This window comes from Eptatretus burgeri, chromosome 1 (assembly GCF_056783735.1).
Source record: "Eptatretus burgeri isolate ZD-2024b chromosome 1, Ebu_testis_v1, whole genome shotgun sequence".
NCBI lineage: Eukaryota > Metazoa > Chordata > Myxini > Myxiniformes > Myxinidae > Eptatretus > Eptatretus burgeri.
Window position 1 is genome coordinate 5895573 of NC_140961.1, and position 19284 is coordinate 5914856.

At 41.2% G+C, this 19284-nt stretch overlaps 1 protein-coding gene across 1 annotated transcript in view; it reads right to left on the reverse strand.

Annotated features, from left to right (window-relative positions):
- ADGRA1 (adhesion G protein-coupled receptor A1) overlaps positions 1-19284 on the reverse strand; it is a 522543-nt gene that overhangs the window by 27180 nt on the left and 476079 nt on the right. Inside the window, exon 5 of the mRNA XM_085871264.1 lies at positions 13777-13919. Within this exon, the coding sequence (XP_085727390.1) occupies positions 13777-13919 (143 nt within the window). The remainder of the gene's footprint in view (positions 1-13776; positions 13920-19284) is intronic.

The window sequence follows — 19284 nt, forward strand, 5'->3', positions numbered from 1 at the left end:
ACTTCAGCAAAAGCTTTCTGCGACTCATTGGGACTGACTTAATCGGTCAATTTCCTGACCCAGATCTCACCAAATGGTACTCCATCTCGTCTGGATCTGATTTTCACAAATTTCCCTGAAAATATCTGCAGTTCTTCCTCTGCTCCAATTGGTTCTTCTGACCACATGCTTGTCAAATTGGACATCTCTATGGCTATTATCAGAGAACCACTTCAGCACCGTCGGGTCTGGCATTTCACTCAAGCCGACTGGCAGGGTCTCCAAGCAGCCATCAAACTTCTGGACTGATCCCCCATCGCTACTTTCTCCAACATCAACTCATCCTGGGAATTTTTTCAAAGAAACTTGCTCTCCCTCATGCACAGATTTATCCCTTCTTGTCTTCAGTTGTCCTACCCTTCCTCCTGCCCATGGTTCACTGAAGCTTGTGACGAGGCAGTTGTCCTGTAACAACTTGCCTTTGCCTCATGGAAAGCAAACCCAACAGAGGGTAATCTCAGTTCCTTCCATAAAGCTTGGAACAAGTGTGTATCTACCCTCAGAACAGCCGGAAAACAACATCTTTCTCATCTCAAGTCTGAACTTTCAAACCTCTCTCCCTCCTCCAAATTCTGGTGGCATCGAATCAAATCTGTTTTTGGTGTATGTTCCCCCTCCATCCCCTCCCTTACCACAAATGGCTGCACTGCTGATACCACACGTGAAAAGGCTGAATGGCAAAACTCGGTATTTGCATCGAAATCTTGTGTCCAAACCCCATTACTTTCTGTACCCACCTTACTCAGTCACACCAAACTGTCCCTGGACTTTGTGTCCTTTTCTTCTCATAAAGTGGAGAGCTTGCTGTCAAACCTCGACTCAGATTCTGCAACCGTTCCAGACGGAATCAGCCCACGTCTCCTAAAAACCTGCTCCTCTGCTCTTGCTCATCCTCTCTCTGTTCTGTTCACCCTCTCATTTGCTCAAGGTAATCTGCCATCTGCTTGGAAATCAGCAAACATTACCACACTGCACAAAAAGGTGCAAAAACAGATCCCTGCAACTACAGACCAATCAGCATTCTCCCAATCATCAGCAAGGTTATGGAATCCATCATCGCTTCAGACATTAAATCTTTCGTCTTCTCCAATGGCTTGATTTCTGATCATCAATTTGGTTTTAGGCTAGGTTACTCGACCCTCGATATGCTGCTTCTGTTCTGCCAGCAATGGATGGAGGTCCTCAATGCCGGACATGAAATCAGAGCCATATCCCTAAACATATTGTGTGCTTTTGTCACAGTCTGGCACCCTGCCCTGCTCACCAAACTCTCTTCCTATGGTATCCAAGGCCATCTCCACTCATGGCTCGCAGACTTCCTCTCCTGTCGCAGCCAACGTGTGGCCCTAAATGGAGTTCTTTCATCCCCGCTTCTTGTCCAGGCTGGAGTTCCTCAAGGTAGCGTTCTGGGCCCTGTTCTTTTTCTGGTTTTCATCAATGATCTCTTCGACTCTCTGGAAAATCCTCTTTGTCTCTCTGCTGATGACTCCGCCCTCTTCCCTACCATCTGTCATCCCTCAGACCGGCAAGCAGCAGCTTCTTCGCTCACTGCAGATCTGGGTAAAATCACAAACTGGTCTAACACGTGGTGTAACTACCAAAATCAAGAATCACTTGATTCATTCCTCTTTTTTCCCCACCTTTAGAATAAACTCCCACACTCTCTTCAACCCCTTACTTCCCTCCAGGCCTTCAACACAGCAGTTCACCACCACCTCTTATCTTCCCCCATCCATAACCTCGATCTTTTCTATCCCTGTTAATCCACCCAAAACCCACCTCCTTCAAATTCCCCGCTTTCCTTCCTGAAAGTCCCTGTAGTGTCCATATTGTGTATCCCGTGTTCCCTGTCCCATCCTTCTCCCTTCCACAGATCTCCTGATGTCTCTGTTTCCCACTAGTTTGGCCTTCCCTCTCCTGACCCTCTCATCTCCTGCCTCCTCTTGTTGTGTGCTTGCTCTCATATGAGCCTCGAAAATGTATACAAAAAAAATTATTCAGATAACACCACTCTTCCCATCCTTTAAGAGAGCTCCCACTATGGATTGTCGTACTACTACTCTTGGACAAGAGTTTTACCATTATATCGAGGGAAGCTAGTGTCGGGGACTGTAGAAATGGTTTTGAGGAAAAGGAGCTCTTCGCGCAAGTCTTTTCCTGGGTGACGACCATTTGCTCTTTTCATATTAACTGCATACCAGGCCTACAGCGCTTCATGTTAAAAAGAAGGCAATGGGTTTTGAGAGGTTAAGCAATGGGTTAAGGTTTTGAGAGGTGATGATGAATATTTCCCTTTTTCCTCTGGATTGAGCAGTTTACTGAAAAAGTATGATGCACTATTGCGGTATCGGGTTCACATAAAGGTATCGCGAAATGGTCTGCAGCCTGAAGGTGTAAATGTGGCTACAAAGGCAGGGAAAACCAAGCCCACCTTCAGCAAGAGGCACGCTCATGAAGATTCCTTGGGATACCCAATGCTTACCATTCAAAATGCAGTCCAACAACTTACTTTTCATATTAGCCAGAAACTCATCTGGAATACTTTTGCAAGAAAGCTTGAACAACAGTTTTAAAATGACAAATTGAAGACCTTATTGGAAGAAGTACTTAAGTCACATTTTTGGGCAAAGTAAGTGAGAACCAGGAACTCTTTCAACAGTATGGTAACAGTGCATATCTGTAATAATTTTGCTCAAGTCCTTCTTGTGACTTTGGTACTTCTTCCACTCGGCTCATAAATTGCTTTATGAAAAGAGCTCTCCCATGTAAAGACAGGATCCTGAATAGTCCACTCCAGTCTCTAAAAGTCACCAGTTTTTTTTATCCTCTAAAGTACTCCAGTTGTGAATTGACGAGCATTTACGAGAGATGGACGAATCGATCCTCAAATATTTAAGTTATTGATGATGCCATGCGAATTGCTGAAACAGCGTGGGAAGATAGATCATCAACATGCACGGGGTCCAAACAGAAATCCAGAGCAATTCAGCCAATTTGTTTTAGCAGATGTTGCTGCCGAGTAGATTTGCTGACAGTTATAAATTATTTGTATGTCTCTTGCACTTCCCACAAACACGAGAACATCATCAGCATAGTAGTAGTAGTTGTCATCACAGTAGTAATTGTAGTGCTTGTTGTAGCAGTAACAGTAGACCAAATTGTGATTCGCTCTACTTTGGCTCAGCCTGAAGTAGTTTGTAAAATTTCATCCTCCTCATCCTTTCTTATCATTCCCAAGCTATCATTGTAAACCCATGTTCTCGATCTGAGAGCCAGTGTACAATTACAGAATTAACCAAAGCCGAACAACCTCTTTATTTGCTCACGATGAAGTGGTGTAACAAACTTGAGCATTGTCTAAGGTGTCCACAATGGCTCGTCACCTCAATAAAATACGAACCGATTTCCTTATGTTTTCTTCAGACCTGTTGCAGATGTGTCATAGCGTCGATTATACGACTCAAGAACGCATATTGGCTCGTATGCTGTCAGGGAGGCATTTCCTCTTTCAACTCCTCAAATGCTCTGGAAGATGTCATACAGAACCTGGCACAGAACCATTCTCTGTCATGAGATTGACAGGACACAAATGGATCCTTTGGATGCATGAGCTATGTAACATTATTAAAGGTACATGTCATGTAATTATGGAATACTAGCATGGATCGGCTCGCTACGCAAGCCTCTCCACACGCCGTTGCAGGGATTTCCATCACAGATTTGCTGTGTTGACATGATTTACACCAATCATAATACAAACATTTATTTTCTACAAATTTATTCGTAATATTGGTGATATTATATTTATTTGAAATTTATTTGTGATACAAGAAAGTCCAAGTAGTAAAAAAAAAGAAGATATAAATGGTCAAGGGTCAAAGCTCTCTCATATTTCTTAATGGTGTAAGGGCTCTGAATTGTGTTAAGATCTCAGGGTCTGAAGGGACTTGAAGGGCCGTAAAGGTCTAAACGGTGAAGGGATCGAAAGGTGTCAAGTGTTGAAAGGATCTTAAAGGTAAATGGGTCTTAAGGGTTTTAAAGGTAAAATGGGTCTTCAGGGTCCGAAAGGTAAAATGATGCTCCACGGGTCTTTAAGGGGTTTACTTTGGGTCGTCTGGGGGTCTTCAACGGTCGAAGGAGTCTCAGCAGTCTAAAGCATCTAAAGGTACATTCCAATAGTACGTAATTAATAAACATATGTGTGTGTGAAGTCAAGGTGCAACTGATGTTCAAACAATACGTAATCAATCGACATATAGTCACACGGCTTCACCACAAAATGTACATTACAAAAGTACATAATTTATAGATGTACATGTGGTGTGCAATTTCCCTTCAAACAGTACATGATCAATAGGCACATGAATGCTGAAAAAGTATGTCAGTATCGGAGTGAATAAGCTTTCCCAGGAGTTAATCAGCTTTCATAGGGGCATCCTGCATGTATCGGTTAAAACCCATCAGTACGTCAAGTTTTTTTTTGTGAACCTTGAAAATGACAACCCATAAGATAATGTGTACGTGTGTGATGAATTTGTTAAAAAAAATTGACACCCCTTTATATGAACTTTTCTAGAGCATTACTTGGGTAGTCCAGTACGCACACGAGATTTTTTTTTGAATGTGCCATATTTTCTATGGTCTGGCATTCACTACAAGCCATTGAGTGTCCCTTCTTTTCTGTTGTTTTCCACATGGCACGTACCATATAAAGGGGCATTTTCTATGCCCCTGGCATTTTTCCCAATAATCTTAAAATAATTTCCTCAATTTTTAAAAATTAATTTGTGGCAATGGTATTTGAAAAAACAATTAAATGCTTTCAATGTATCCAGTGATTCAAATTATTCCCCAAATTCTAAAGAACAACTGAACAGCAGCAAGAAGAGCATAAGGAGAACAGATGAAAATGTCAAATTATTCTCAGTGAAGGATCTAGTTCCTTTAATGGAAGGAGAAAGGTTTCTTTACACCAAAACAAAATTTACCAAGCGATTCAAAAAATTAAAAAAACCAACAATACAATACAATTGCTAAAGAGGTTAAAAGGAGATTTGATTTTGTCTGAAAATCTCTGAAATTATTTTTTTGTTTGAAAATACATTTTTGAGTGCTTTTTGGATTTCAAGGAAGTTTGCAGTGTTGTTGAACAACGGTGATGCTTCCGACCAGTCTGTAAATGGATGCAACGTTGAATTATGTGCACAACGTACATCAGCTTTCATGAGGCAAACTGTTCTACGTTTCAAAACCACAATGGTGCACTTTAAAGATGGATCTACAGATATGAAAGCAATCAACTCTTTACCTGTGGTATAAATTATTTTTGACAGAAGAAGGGATTAGGTCAGATTACTCAGTTTTAGGAATGATCGACCGATTCAACATTACGGAGCCAGTAGCATCCATCGGGACTCCGACTCGGGTGCACTGGGACATCCTTGGACTGCAGCTATTCTTGGCCAATGAGGTGGAAAGGGAATATCCCAATGCCACCTGTGTCCACAATGAATGCGCCTTTCCCCAAAATTTAACATTGTGGATAATCAGACAGCAGAGTATGACTTCTGTTACTATCAGTTGGAATGTAGTTAAAGGAGATAGTTTGGTCTCTATGCTCTAATTGCTCAAGAATGCATGTGCTAATCACTCACAAGCACAATCATAATTTTTTATGTGTGTGCTTGAAGCTGATTCTACCCAGTTGTCTTCTCCTACTCCTATTTCTCTCAAATGACACAACAGTACCAGACTCGGTGGTGTCATTTTTAGAGCATCTGTTCTGAACATGGGAGGTCGGCGGCTTGAACCCCGACTGAGTCATAGCAAAGACTTTAAAAATGGTAAGTGCTCCTTCCTTGCTTGATGCTCAGTATGAACAAAAGAATAGAGTATAGACAAACACAAATTAGCAGCAATAGTGCAGGCCTTGATGGGCCTGACGGCCTCCTCCTGGGTCAAGGTTCTTTGATAGGAACTGGCATTATTTCTCGACATGAGCAAAGCGAAAAGGGGGTTAAGCAATTGGTTCACTTTGTCTGTCTGTCCACAGACGTCAGTCTTTAATTGAGGAACAACTTAATTTCAATTGAATGGTGCACTTTGAATACAAATCTGAACATGAATTGGAAAACAAACCTGTTGTTTATAAGTATTTGGCACTGAATTTGGCATATTTTATGAAATTTCATCCCAAGCGCACATTTACAGAGAGGAGTGAGATTTTTTTTGTCTTTCTGTCTGTCTCTGGAATTGTTTTCAATTTTGTTCGACTGCCAGACAAACAGGAAGCTTCATGTTTTTAAGGACATAATAAAGACACAAACAACAATCATGATCAAGAACTAATGTAACCTGTGAAATAAGTCGGTTTAAAAGACGGTGCATCAATGGCGATAAACTTCTGAAAAAAAGTTTTTTTTGTTCTCCATCCTTTACAATCTTTATTTTATTTCAAGTGAATTATTTACTTGCACTGGAGAACACATGTCGTCTTCTTGTCACTTCCAAAAACCTCAAGTTTAGCAGTATTTGGACAAAATATTACATAATTTTATGCCACCTCGACCAATAAAATCTTCCGCTTGTGGGCTCAGCGTTGGGGAATGTCAAGATTCAGAATATTGAGAATTGTGGCTCCAGACCATGTGTCTACAAGATCATGTGACCAATGATGTTGAAATTTTGAACCAATATTCCCAATGCCGAGTCGGTCATATTATAATCTCTGAAACCACTTAACCTATCAATGCAATACTTTACAAATATGATTCACTACCCATGGTGCAGAAATTTTGATAATAAGGATGTCATCAGTGATGTGGTGTGGCAGTGACATTGGTTTTAAGGAAAATATTGAAAAATTATTTCTCTGAAAACGATTAACCTATCGATGCAAGACTTAACAGGTATGATACACTGTCCTTGATGCATATATTTTATTAAACATTGACTTCATCAGTCACCAAGTGTGGCAGCCGCATTGGTTTTAAGGAAGTAATTAAAAAATTATTTCTCGGAAACCACTGAAGCTATCAATGTGAGACATTTGCAGTTATGATCCACATAACCTCACTGCATATATTGTGATACAATTCATATCAATCAGTTAAGCGGTTTCAGAGAAGAAGGTTTTTAAAGGAACGGTTTTCAAACTAATATGGCTGCCAAACCACGTGACAGATGACATCATAAGTTTACATTTCCCCTCTTAGTGGGTAGGTGATCACAATTGTGAGGTTTCTTGTTGATCAGATAAGGTTCGTTTTTCGATCCAATATAGCTGCCAAACCACATGACCTACGACATCATCATTTTCACACAATATGCAGCAATGGCGTTAGATGATATGTGGAAAGATTCGCTTTGATAGGTTAAGCGGTTTCAGAGAAATCATGTTTTTAATATTGTCGTTCAATCCAATTTGGCTGCCACACCATGTGACCGATGACGTTTTAGTGATAAAACTTTAATCACCATGCATAGTTGATGACATACCTCAAGTTTTGTGTCGATCGGTTGGGTGGTTTGAAAGAAGATGTTTATTGAAGGTGATAGGGTAAATACAATATGGATGCCAGACCATGTGACCTATGATGTCATAGTTATCAAACTTTATTCAACATGGCTAGTTGATCATTTGTGTATGTTTCACTTCGATCTCTAAAGCAGTTCTAGAGAACAAAAAAAAAACATCAGAAGAGTTTATTCTTCAAAAAAAAAGTAGCTGCCAAACCACATGACGGATGACGTCATAAATTTAATATTTCCATACAATTTGGTCATAGATTATGTATATTTTCAATTTTATAGGATTTCAATTAAAACATTTATGGCTGGCCTTCCACTTCACTGATGACATCATTGTTATCAACCTTTAATTCCCCCTTGGGAATAGATGGCATGCGCCAAGTTTAATTTTTTTGTTGTTCAGTGGTTTTAGAGAAAATATATTTTAATTATTTGCGTTTAATCCAAGCCGGCTGCCATATCACTTGACCGATGATGTCACAATTATCATTTAAAAGTTTCTCAATGAGGGATTCCTACCTTGAAAATTTTGTATCAATCGGTCAAGTGATTGCTGAGAAAAAAAAAAAATGAAGAAAATAACAGAGCAATAGAAAGGGATGAAGAATAACAATAATAAAAAGAAAGAACAAAACCAATGGGGTACCACATGCCTTACAGGCGACCTAATAATGGTACACAATGATAATGATAATAATAATGACAATATTGAAAAAGATAGTGATAGTAATAATAATAATAGTAATAGTAAATGAAAATAATGGTACGTGAGTACGTCTATCAATTACATACTATAGCAACTGAGTATGTCTATTAATTACATACTATTGGAACGTATGGCCATTAATTACGTACTAATGAAATCTGAGCACGGTGTCTCAATCACGTTTCTTTGGAACGTGAGTACATCTATTAATTATGTATTACTTAATCATGACTATGTCTGTTAATTACATCATATTAATGATGTACTGTTCTAATGTACTTTTTAGATCTACCAACCTCATTGTTTTGTATACAAAGGTCGAGGATTGTTGAAGAGCTTGTACAATGAATGGATCAGGACGTAATAGACAAAACAGGACGCAAAAGGAGCTGTAGAGAGAGTGGGGAACCACCAACAGCAGAGATGAAGATCAAGATAGAGGGAAACTTGGACAAAAAGTGGATGTGGGGAGGAATTGGGGGGGGGGGAGCAGGAGAAGATGCAAATGGTGAACAAGATGGATAGATGCAGAAGGAAACTCTCCAGAGGGAAAAACTGGAAATTTGGAAGGAGGGATCTGTGTGGGGTTAACAAGGGGAGAAAAGATCATGGTTTTGGATGGAGATGGCCTGAGATGGTGGTGAAGAGCTGGAGGGAGGAATGAGATTGAACATAATGTGGAAGTTTATTCCACAGGTGGAAGAAAAGATGAATGAATGAGTGGAGGTGCGCAGTGAACCTGAATTTAGGAAGTTTCAACAGAAGGGGGTTGATCGTAGACTGTGTGTGCCCTTCAGAAACATGGAGGGGCCAAAGCACAGAAAGAGCAGAGGGTGCAAGACCAGAAAGGAGGTGGTAGAAGACAAAATGACTACCGACCGATCTGGGACGACACAGTGATAGACCTATAGATTCGGCTTCATTGCGAGAGATTCCAACAATCTTGAAGGCTTGGTTTCCATGACATCAAGCTGAGCAAGGTGTGAGGCAGGGAAGCCAGCCCAGAGAAGAGAGCAGTACTCCACCAAGCTGCGGATGAAGGCTTTGTAGGTGGATAGGATTTCAGGTGTGGCAAGGAAGGACTTTGTATGATGGAGAATACCCAGTCAGCAGCTGGCTTTGGAGGCCAACTTTGAAATGTGGTTTGCCTAAGAAATATCATGGCTGATAGTGAGACCCAGGAGTATGAATGATTGAACTTTCCAGACAGTCCTTTCAGGGAGAGGTAGTGAGTGTGTGACATTTGTCAGGATTGAAAGACATGCTCCAAGTGTTTGAACAGCTTGTGATTTTTTTTTCCAAGGTCTGAAGAGAGGGAAGAGGCTGCAGAGAGCCTGTTTGAAGGATGAGGGATGTTATGGCAGAGGGTGGAGGAGGAGGAGGATATTGAGACCATACTCTGTGCAGAGCGTTGGTGCTGCTTAAGCAGTCTCCTTGGCTATTGGCCACAATCCTGGAGGGTCACCACTCCGACACAGGATACCAGCATGCTGGCAATCATTTTGCCGACCTCAAAAGGATGACAGGTTGAGTTAACCCCACCTGGTATTAATTCAACAGGTGAGCGGGATTTGAACTCAGGACACTCGGGTCCAAAGCCCCCCACCCTAACCATTATGCCAACACCAGGCATTGGAGACATCAGCAAAATTTAAAGAAAAATGAAAAAGAGAATTTTCCAGAGTCAGAGTCAGATCATTGATGAAGATCAGGAATAGGACTCAGCCCAGAACACTGCACTCCAGCTTTGACAGGAAAAGGAGATGGAAGGATTCCCTTGAGAGCCGCATGTTGGCTAGAGAGTGGAAGACGTCAGTACGCCATGTGTGGAGTTGGCCTTGGATGCCTTAGGCAGAGCTTGGAGAGCAAGGCAGGATGGCAGATTGTATAAAAAGCATGAGATATGTCCAGAGAGACGACCCTGATCTCATGTCTGACATTGAGGGTCTCCATCCATTGTTGATTGAGTAGAAAACCACTTTTACCCTTATATAAGACCGTGTTTGGACCCATTTATACCCTTCAGTCCCCTTCAACCCTTTTTAGACTTGTAAAGACCATTGAGACACTTTAAACTCATTTAAACCACTGATACCCCTTCGGACCTCTTTCAACCCTTTCTACATTTTTTCAGACTTTTAGACCTACAGACCTTCACACCATTTAATACCCTTTATACACCTTAGTGCCCTTTTAGATGTGTTTTAAGACCCTTTAGACTCCTTTGCACAATTTAGACCCTTTAGACCCCTTGTTTAGATAGATCTTCTCAGACCTTTAGACACTTTTCCCTTTAGACAATTTAGACCTGTCGTTTGCAATCAATGGCCTTTCATTCAGTACATCCTTCCACTTATTTGCCAAACAAAATACACCACACAAAACAAATCCGGTTGAGGGTCTGCAATCCCTGATTGCTCTTTCTAGATGTTATTATTATAATGGTTAGGCAGTGTGAGATTCATTTTGAACAGAACAGCGAGGGTCACCACCTGTTGCTGTGCAAAAAAGAAGCTATGTCAATCATCTGAATGACAAAGTGCTCTTTAACATCCAAAGGCTCAGGATGGTACAAATGATCTGCAGAGAACAACTGCAAACACAACACTTGCTGCTACAGGAAGAATAAACCTAATTATTGTGACATCTTTACTCACCACAAAATGATGCAAAGGAGCAATTCCAACCCACTTTATTTGATGCTTTCCATCGCTGATTGCACAGCTGTGCTTCGTCACACGACAGAAGAAACGTTTTTAACCATCAAACTTGTCAGCTTCCTTTTTAATGGTATTATTAGGATTAAATTATGAAAAGCAATTCATCACTTTCAGAGAGTTATTAAGTAATGTCAGATAATTTAAGTAAATACTGTTCTATATAAACGAGCAGCAGCAAGTCAACAATACTTGATCAACAATGTTTACATTTATGGATTTCAATAAAATGGACATTATCAAAGCTTTCGGACTTGCACTTCTCAGGATAAAACCCGCAAGCAGAGGAATAAGAAGCACCAAGCTCTCATTTATCAAGTTGCAATGTAATGTGCTCAGCGTTAATTGGTTGAGAGAAAGAAAGGACGTGATTACCTGATTGGTGGAACCACAGAGCATCGTGAATAATGAGAAGGCAGAAATGAACTGGCGGAAATGGCGTGTGAGATAATGGACATATTTGCTGTTTTCGAGTCAACCTCAACATGTAAAGTCTTCTTCGCAGACCTGAACTCCCTCCATCCCTCCCAAGAGTTCAACTTAGAGATGGAACGCTCTGGAGTACTTCCCTTCTTGGACGTCTTAGTTGAGAAATCGGCTGACGCTTATAAAACCACAGTCTACCGAAAGTCTACTTTTACTGGACAGTATACTCGGTGGGACTCTTACAGTTCCTCCAGATACAAGATTGGATTGATTGGTATCTTGGTCAATAGAGCAAGAAAGATCTGCTCCACAGACAAACTCCATGCTGAAATTGAGACCATCAAGACTATTCTTCTTGAAAATGGGGATCCTGAACAGGTCATCAATGTGTGTGTGTGTGTGTGTGTGTGTGTGTGTGTGTGTGTGTGTGTGTGTGTGTGTGTGTGTGTGTGTGTGTGTGTGTGTGTGTGTGTGTGTGTGTGTGTGTGTGTGTGTGTGTATAGATACACAAATTCCTGAACCTACTAAAGAATTCTATAATTGGACCGGATAAATGTCCTGTATACCTCAGTCTACCTTGGAAAGGCAAAGTGTGTCTCATCGGTTTGAAAACCAGAACAGACAGTGTCCCATTCTTACAATGCAGTTCAACCACGAGTGATTTTCATCCCCCCCCCACCCCCGTTGCTTCAATCAGTTCAAAAAGACGTTCTGCCCATGTCTCATACAAGTAAGATTATTTACGAATTTCAGTGCCTGTGTTATGCTCTGTACATATGCCACACATCTTTGAGATTGAAGGATCGCGTTGACCAACAAGTTCCTTTGGGGAGCAGACAGGGTCAGTCAACCGAAGAGACAACGAACTCGGGCTTATAAGAATGTACATAGTACGACAACTATTCCCTGTGCCTCCGAGATTGGTCATCATTTACTGAATAATCCTCAGTGTGTAGAGCAATATCGTGTTGGCTGGTTTAAAATCCTGAGTAGAGGGTGCAGTTTAGCTCACCATCGTGCAATGGAGGCCACATTCATCAGGTCAACCAACCCTATTCTTTGTAGACAAATAATTGTCTGAACTTTATATCTATCTTGACTATAATAGCTTAACTGTGTGACAACTGTACCACAGACCACTTTGAGTCACCATGAGCCTTCCTGAAAGTCCCTGTAGTGTCCATCTAGTTTACCCCATCTCCCCCACCACATCCCTCTCCCGTCTCTCAAAATACATTGGGAGCATGTGCCACAGCATGTCGCTGTGTCCACTTTCCACAGGTACTCCAGGGGCCTCTGTCTGGCCATCCCCCAGAGAGATGCCTGGCCCATCTCCATCTCTTAGGGATAGGACATTCCAGGCACCCACCCAAAGGTACCACCCCAGGTTAACCTGGGGAGCCTGACTTCTGGTGGACGACACCTCAGCACCACCCCAACACACAATACAGTGCATTTTGTGAAGTGGAGTGTTTTGTGGTGGCTGCAGTGCAAATCCTGCCACCAACCTCTCTGGAAAGTAACTAACTGCAGGAGGATGTCTGCAGATGCAGTTGGCACCAGATATGAATGGCCGTTGGCTCACAAGGAGCTCCTCTGCCCTGTGTCAGCTTTTGTATTTAATCCTGCTGGGGGTCCATGTCCATACACCCTCCACACCAGGGGGAACTGGTGGGGGCAGCCATTTTTGTCACCAACACTTGACCATGAACAGGTCAGTGTGGGGTTTGCATGAAACTCATAGCAAGTGACAAATCTGATCTAGCCTGACCTAACTTGACAATCAGGGTTGGGTGCCACCATATCTGCTGGGCTGCTTTGTTCTGTTTATGAGTGCAGCACAACGCAAAGCTTCCATCCTCAAGCAATCCCCCAACCATAGCCTTCAAGTAGCAGGATTACAGACACACACCACTACACTCAGCATCAATTAATATTAGACAAATGTAATTAATTGATGCACGACATAATCGACACAAAAAGCATGACACACACACACACACAAACACACAAACACACACACAAACACACAAACACACAAACACACACACACACACACACACACACACACACACATCCATTTCTTGGAGAAATATAATGTATTACAAATGCTCTTCTTCATTTGGAAAGATGGATGGATGGATGGATGGATGGATGGATGGATGGAAATAGTCAAATATTGAAGCGGTTTCACTGCTTAAAAAATACATGAGCATTGAGAAAGTTTGTGTTCAGCATGAAAAAAATTATTGCCACATGTCAAAGAGAACAGATCATTGTTTCTTTGTTGAAAAGAATTGCAAAAAGAGGAGTCCATGTGGTTGCAAATTTACCAACAAAACACTGGGCACAGTTTACCTGAGGATGGGGGCAGGAGGTGGGGGATGTAGCACACCCTCAGTTGGTCTGGTTGGCCGAAAAAGAAGGCGATGTAGGCGACGAGACAAAGCAACAATCCAGAGTAATGTAGAGAGAGTGCTGTAGTGTAGTGCCAAACCTACCTAGAAACAGGAAGGGAGGAAGTGGAAGGAGGAACACAAAATGATGAACATATAATACGTGGAAAAATGACTCGTCCCATTTCAGAAACGTGTCTCAGATATCATTGGCATTGAATATACTAGTACGTGCCCGTAAAAAAAAGATAAAAAAATAATAATAATAATAAATAAATATTCAAACCGCGAGCAACAAACAACAACCACACAGGCAGTTTCTTCGCTCTCGCGTGCCCGTACATACGTGACCCGGAAGTTCGCCTATTATTCGCAGTTACGATTATTCGCAATTTAGTTTTAATACCCAATTATTCAATTAGCGCCAATGTATTTTACCTTTTTGCAATGTCGTGGCAAGGAAAAACAAAAAGAGAAGAGAAGAGAGAGAAAAAAATTTTTACTTCCTGGTTCAGAGCATACCAGCACTCTGATGTTACCAAAATTTATACACCACCTAATATGAAAACGATCATAACTTGTGGCATTGTGATTATCTATAAATGAGCATAAGAAATTGAGAAATTATTAGAATACACGAAGTCATCGCACTCCGGAAGCCCGTACGCTGTAACCAGGAATGGGGAACGCAGCTGAGCTTCCCTTCCCCATCGGCCACACCCACGCAACAACGTGTATTGTCATTGGTTTGGTAAATAAATGGCTATAACTTGGGAAGCACTTGGCCGATTAATATCAAACCTTGAAAAGGCACATCCTCAGGTCCCCAGCAATATACCTGGCAAGTTTAAATTAGATCGGACCAGTGGTTGTCGAGAAACAGCGGTCACACACACACACACACACACACACACACACACACACACACACATTAGTAGTATAGATAGATGATGGTTTGAAGATATCTCAGCCTTCAGTAATCAGCCTAGCCATGTACCACAACTGCCAAAAACAAATATTAAGGCTACTTGGGCTCCAGCAACTTTGGCACTTCTGCAGTGATACTTTAATATGGGATTAGATTAGAAGAGCACAAACTAATCATCAAACATAATAGATACTTTACCTGTGGTGCTGGGTACACAGAGAATTCCAGTTTGGCTTTCTTGCCATAGTCAACTGAAAGCCTCCTCCATAAGCAATGATGTGAATCCAGAGCCGGTGCCACCCTCCAAAGCTATGAAAAATTAAGAACCCTTTGCAGGCCAGAGCAAAGGTCAGTCTGAAAATGGCATAATTTGATAAATCAGGATAGCGAAGGGAATGAAAATACTACCTATGCACTCCAGAAACCCAAAACCCATGGATTTTTTTTTCCTCCATCCGTTTTGTATGGAGAGAATAGGATTGCTTTGTCAGGTGACCACCTTTGCAGAGCGCACACCCAGATATAACTGACCTCAACACATATCATGGGTTTGCTTTATAGGTCATGATAACGTAATAGTGAAGAGGCCAATTAACTACTTACTTAAGTAACAGGACCTTTCTCACAATACTGGAAATGATACTCAGACACTTTTATTCAACAACTCAGCATGGTGATCCCACTCGATTTATCTAACTACTAATCTTACCCTAAAGTTACATTAAGCAATATGGTAAACAGTCTTAAATATTTCACTTCATTGCAGAGAATATTTAAAGTACAGAATCCAAAGAGTGAATGAAGCATTAAATGACACAGAATAATGCACAACAAAAGCTGAAATGGCAATTTTCCCAAGAGACATTTATATAACAAGGAAATATCAAAATGAAGGACTTGTATGATTGAATTGGCAAGGTACTATGTAGAGACGAAGCCTTTTAGTAAGTGACCCATTTGTAAATTAGAAAGTGTACTTTGTGTCGCAGATAAAGCCTCCAAATGCTGGTGCCGCTGTTCAAATCGTGATAGAAGCATGAAATTAATCATGAGTAGGAGCAATTTTCCAAAAACCCATTGGCATCAAAAATATTTTTTTAAATAAAAAAAAGAAGATGAATGGGCCTAAAAACATGTGCTTTTAGCCTCCTTTCCATTTCTGATGTCTTTCTCACTTTTACCTTATTTTCACAAAGGTGGCCTCTGCTTGGAGGAATGTATATTTAAACGCCTCTTAATGTCTAATAGATCTTGCATTGCTACAAAAAAGAGGACCTCAATCAGGGCAAGATGATACATTCCATTATTAGGGGGGAAGGTTTTCAATATTGGGGGTTGAGTCTGAAATTGGTATGTGTAACCTCTAAGGCAAATTGTGTGCTTTACATAATCGAGATTTGTCATGCATTTGCCTTCTTCGCACATTCAACTTCCCTGTCACGACCGATGCCGCTGGAAAACATGGACCACCACAAAAAGAGACAAGTTGAGAATGCAGGCTTTGAAATGTAGTGTTGATGATGGAAGGTTCGATTCCCTGGAATCTCAAGGAGATAAAATAATTCCATCCCTCCGGACCCTTGACCATCCCATTTTTGCTTGATGCTACCATCCTCCACCAAACTGGTCTACTTTGGTCACATTATGAGGTCCCAACACCACCTCGAGAAATCTCTGATGACAGGAATAGGCAGTGGAACTCGTAGAAGAGGGAGACCGAATCAAAATGGCTGACCTAAGTGAAGTCAGCAACGATGATGAAAATCAATGACCTCAAGGAGACAGTGAAGGACTGTTGTAGCTGGAAGGCACTGACCTGGAGGGTCTCCAGCAGTTGACCACGACTCGGCTGCTCAAGGTAACCAGGTGACTTTACATTCCTATAACTACATAGGAAGTATATTCTAACGATTTTATGACATACAATATAATAATCCTGAGTATCCTAAATGTAAAATCACGGAGCAAAAACATAACGACACCATCAACTAGCCAATGGGAAAAATACCACCATAAAAATGCATGAAAATTCCCATTTTCATAACAATATGGACCTTTTTTGGAGAATTCTTTTTTCTTTCTCTCTTCCTCTTCCTTGGTGGCAAAAGGGGGGTGAAGTCCGAAGGCATCAAGCTTTTGCCCTTACTTGACCACGATGACCTCCACCTCCATCTGTCGTTAGCCAGCTCTCTCCACTCTCCAACCACCCCTACCTTACTGATATCCCTTCTCACACGATCTTCCCATCTCAACTGTGGTCTCTCTCTCTCTTCCTCCTACCTTGTCTCAACTTATTATATCCACTCTTTTGGCCATTGTCTCTTCCCTCATCCGCACCAAGTGTCCAGCCCATCACAGTGGCATTTCTCACCAACCTCCCGGTCAAGCTCATCTGCACATCAATTTCTCCCTCAGTTTTTTCCATCCTCCTTCTATCCACCCTCTTCACTCCCACAGTTCTCCTGGACTCAAGTGTTCTCGCAAACCTACAGCCTCTGGTGTTGTCTCTCTGTCAGTGCCACCATCTCCAGACTCCTAAATGTAGGCCGACATTGTACACATTACACAGAACCTTCCTTTCAATTTCCTTTTGATATCTTTCTGTCTGCCATTACTCCCTCCACGTACTCGCACCGATCCAAATCCTCCTCCACACCTCGGCCTCGGACTTAAAATCCCCGGTCACTGTTCTTCCCAGATCTTCAAACGTATTTCCCTGTCTGATCTCCTTACCCCCTGTAACCCGATATTCATTTATTTTCTCTGCCACCAAATACACATCACCTCAGTTCTTCGCCACACTCATTTTCAGCCAATGTTTTCTCAAATGCTTTCTTTCCACTTCTCCAGTACTTCCTGCATCTCCCACCCACTCTCCACCACAACAGCCAGATCATCCACATACAGCGTCCACCCCAAGCTACCCCTCAAGCCTCATCTTCCTGGAGTAGGGTAAGAATACTTGATTCTGGCTCACTTTTTCCCCATGTAAATGAATGGGGATTTTCAGCGTATTTATATTTTTTTTCCCTAAAAATAACTCTTTTATCCCAAGGTATATTTATTTGTCTCCCTTTTAACTTGGAGGTTGAACCTCATTGAATTGAACACCTGGGGGTTGAACAGCTCACTCATTGAACCTATAAAGATTTGTTCATTCTCAAATTCCTTCAATAGTTTAATTTTCTTTGCACAATAATCCCCATCTAAAATATTGACAAACAAAACATTTGAATCTTTATATTTTTTAAGATACCCCATTTGTGCCATTACGAAATGATAAACTTCTCTTAATGCTCTTGTTTGACCACCTCCTGAGCCACAGGTTATTTTTTGTTAAGCCCCGCCCACTTTTGCTAAGCCCCGCCCACTTTTGCTAAGCTCCGCCCACTTTTCATAAGGTATTTTTTCTAAGCCACGCCCACTTTTCCTAAGCCCCGCCCACTTTTGCTAAGCTCCACCCACTTTTCATGAGGTATTTTTCTAAGCCACGCCCACTTTTCCTAAGCCCCGCCCACTTTTGCTAAGCTCCGCCCACTTTTCATAAGGCATTTTTTCTAAGCCACGCCCACTTTTCCTAAGCTCCGCCTACTTTTGCTAAGCCCCGCCCACTCTTACATCATTTCCAGTTCATCTCTGACTCACAAAGAAATCACTAGAAAATTACAGGATGTTATGGTTTTGAAAAATTTCCCAATGAAGGCTTGCCTAGGCTTGCCCAGGGAATTTCCAAAGGAAACCACACCCACCAGTCTTTCTCTATAAAAGCTTCAAACCCAGGCTCCATTTTAAACATTTGTTTTTGCTGGCAATGGTGTTCTGTGTGCTTGTCTCGAACTGTCTGTCTTCTATGGAACTAAACCTTCAAGTTGATGAACTGGATTCAAACCTCTTATCTATTGAGGTAAGATTTTTTATTTTCCTATTTTCAAACTTTGATTGAAGCATACTCATTTAATAATTAAATAACTTAATTAATACATTATTATTTTCTCTCACAGGAAATTGTGTCTGAAATACGAAATGAAAATACTGCTTTTGCTACAACTTGGGGGAAATTGTTGGCTTGGTTGAAGACCTTGAGTGGGATGACTTTGGTGTTCCTTGGAACTCTCTGTCTTGTATGGAACTAAACCTTCAAGTTGATGAACTGGATTCAAACCTCTTATCTATTGAGGTAAGATTTTTTATTTTCCTATTTTCAAACTTTGATTGAAGCATACTCATTTAATAATTAAATAACTTAATTAATACATTATTATTTTCTCTCACAGGAAATTGTGTCTGAAATACGAAATGAAAATACTGCTTTTGCTACAACTTGGGGCGAAATTGTTGGCTTGGTTGAAGACCTTATGAGCGACCAAGACCCACAGAACGAGTTCGTCCTTGATGACCCAACCAAAGAGTTATACCTTGGAGACCAGCAAAATCCTGAAAAAGAGTTTTACAGCAATAGTACTCATTGTGAGTTATCAAGACAATACCCACTGAACAAGTTATACCTGATGAGCCAGAATACAAGTTTTAATTTTGGAGACT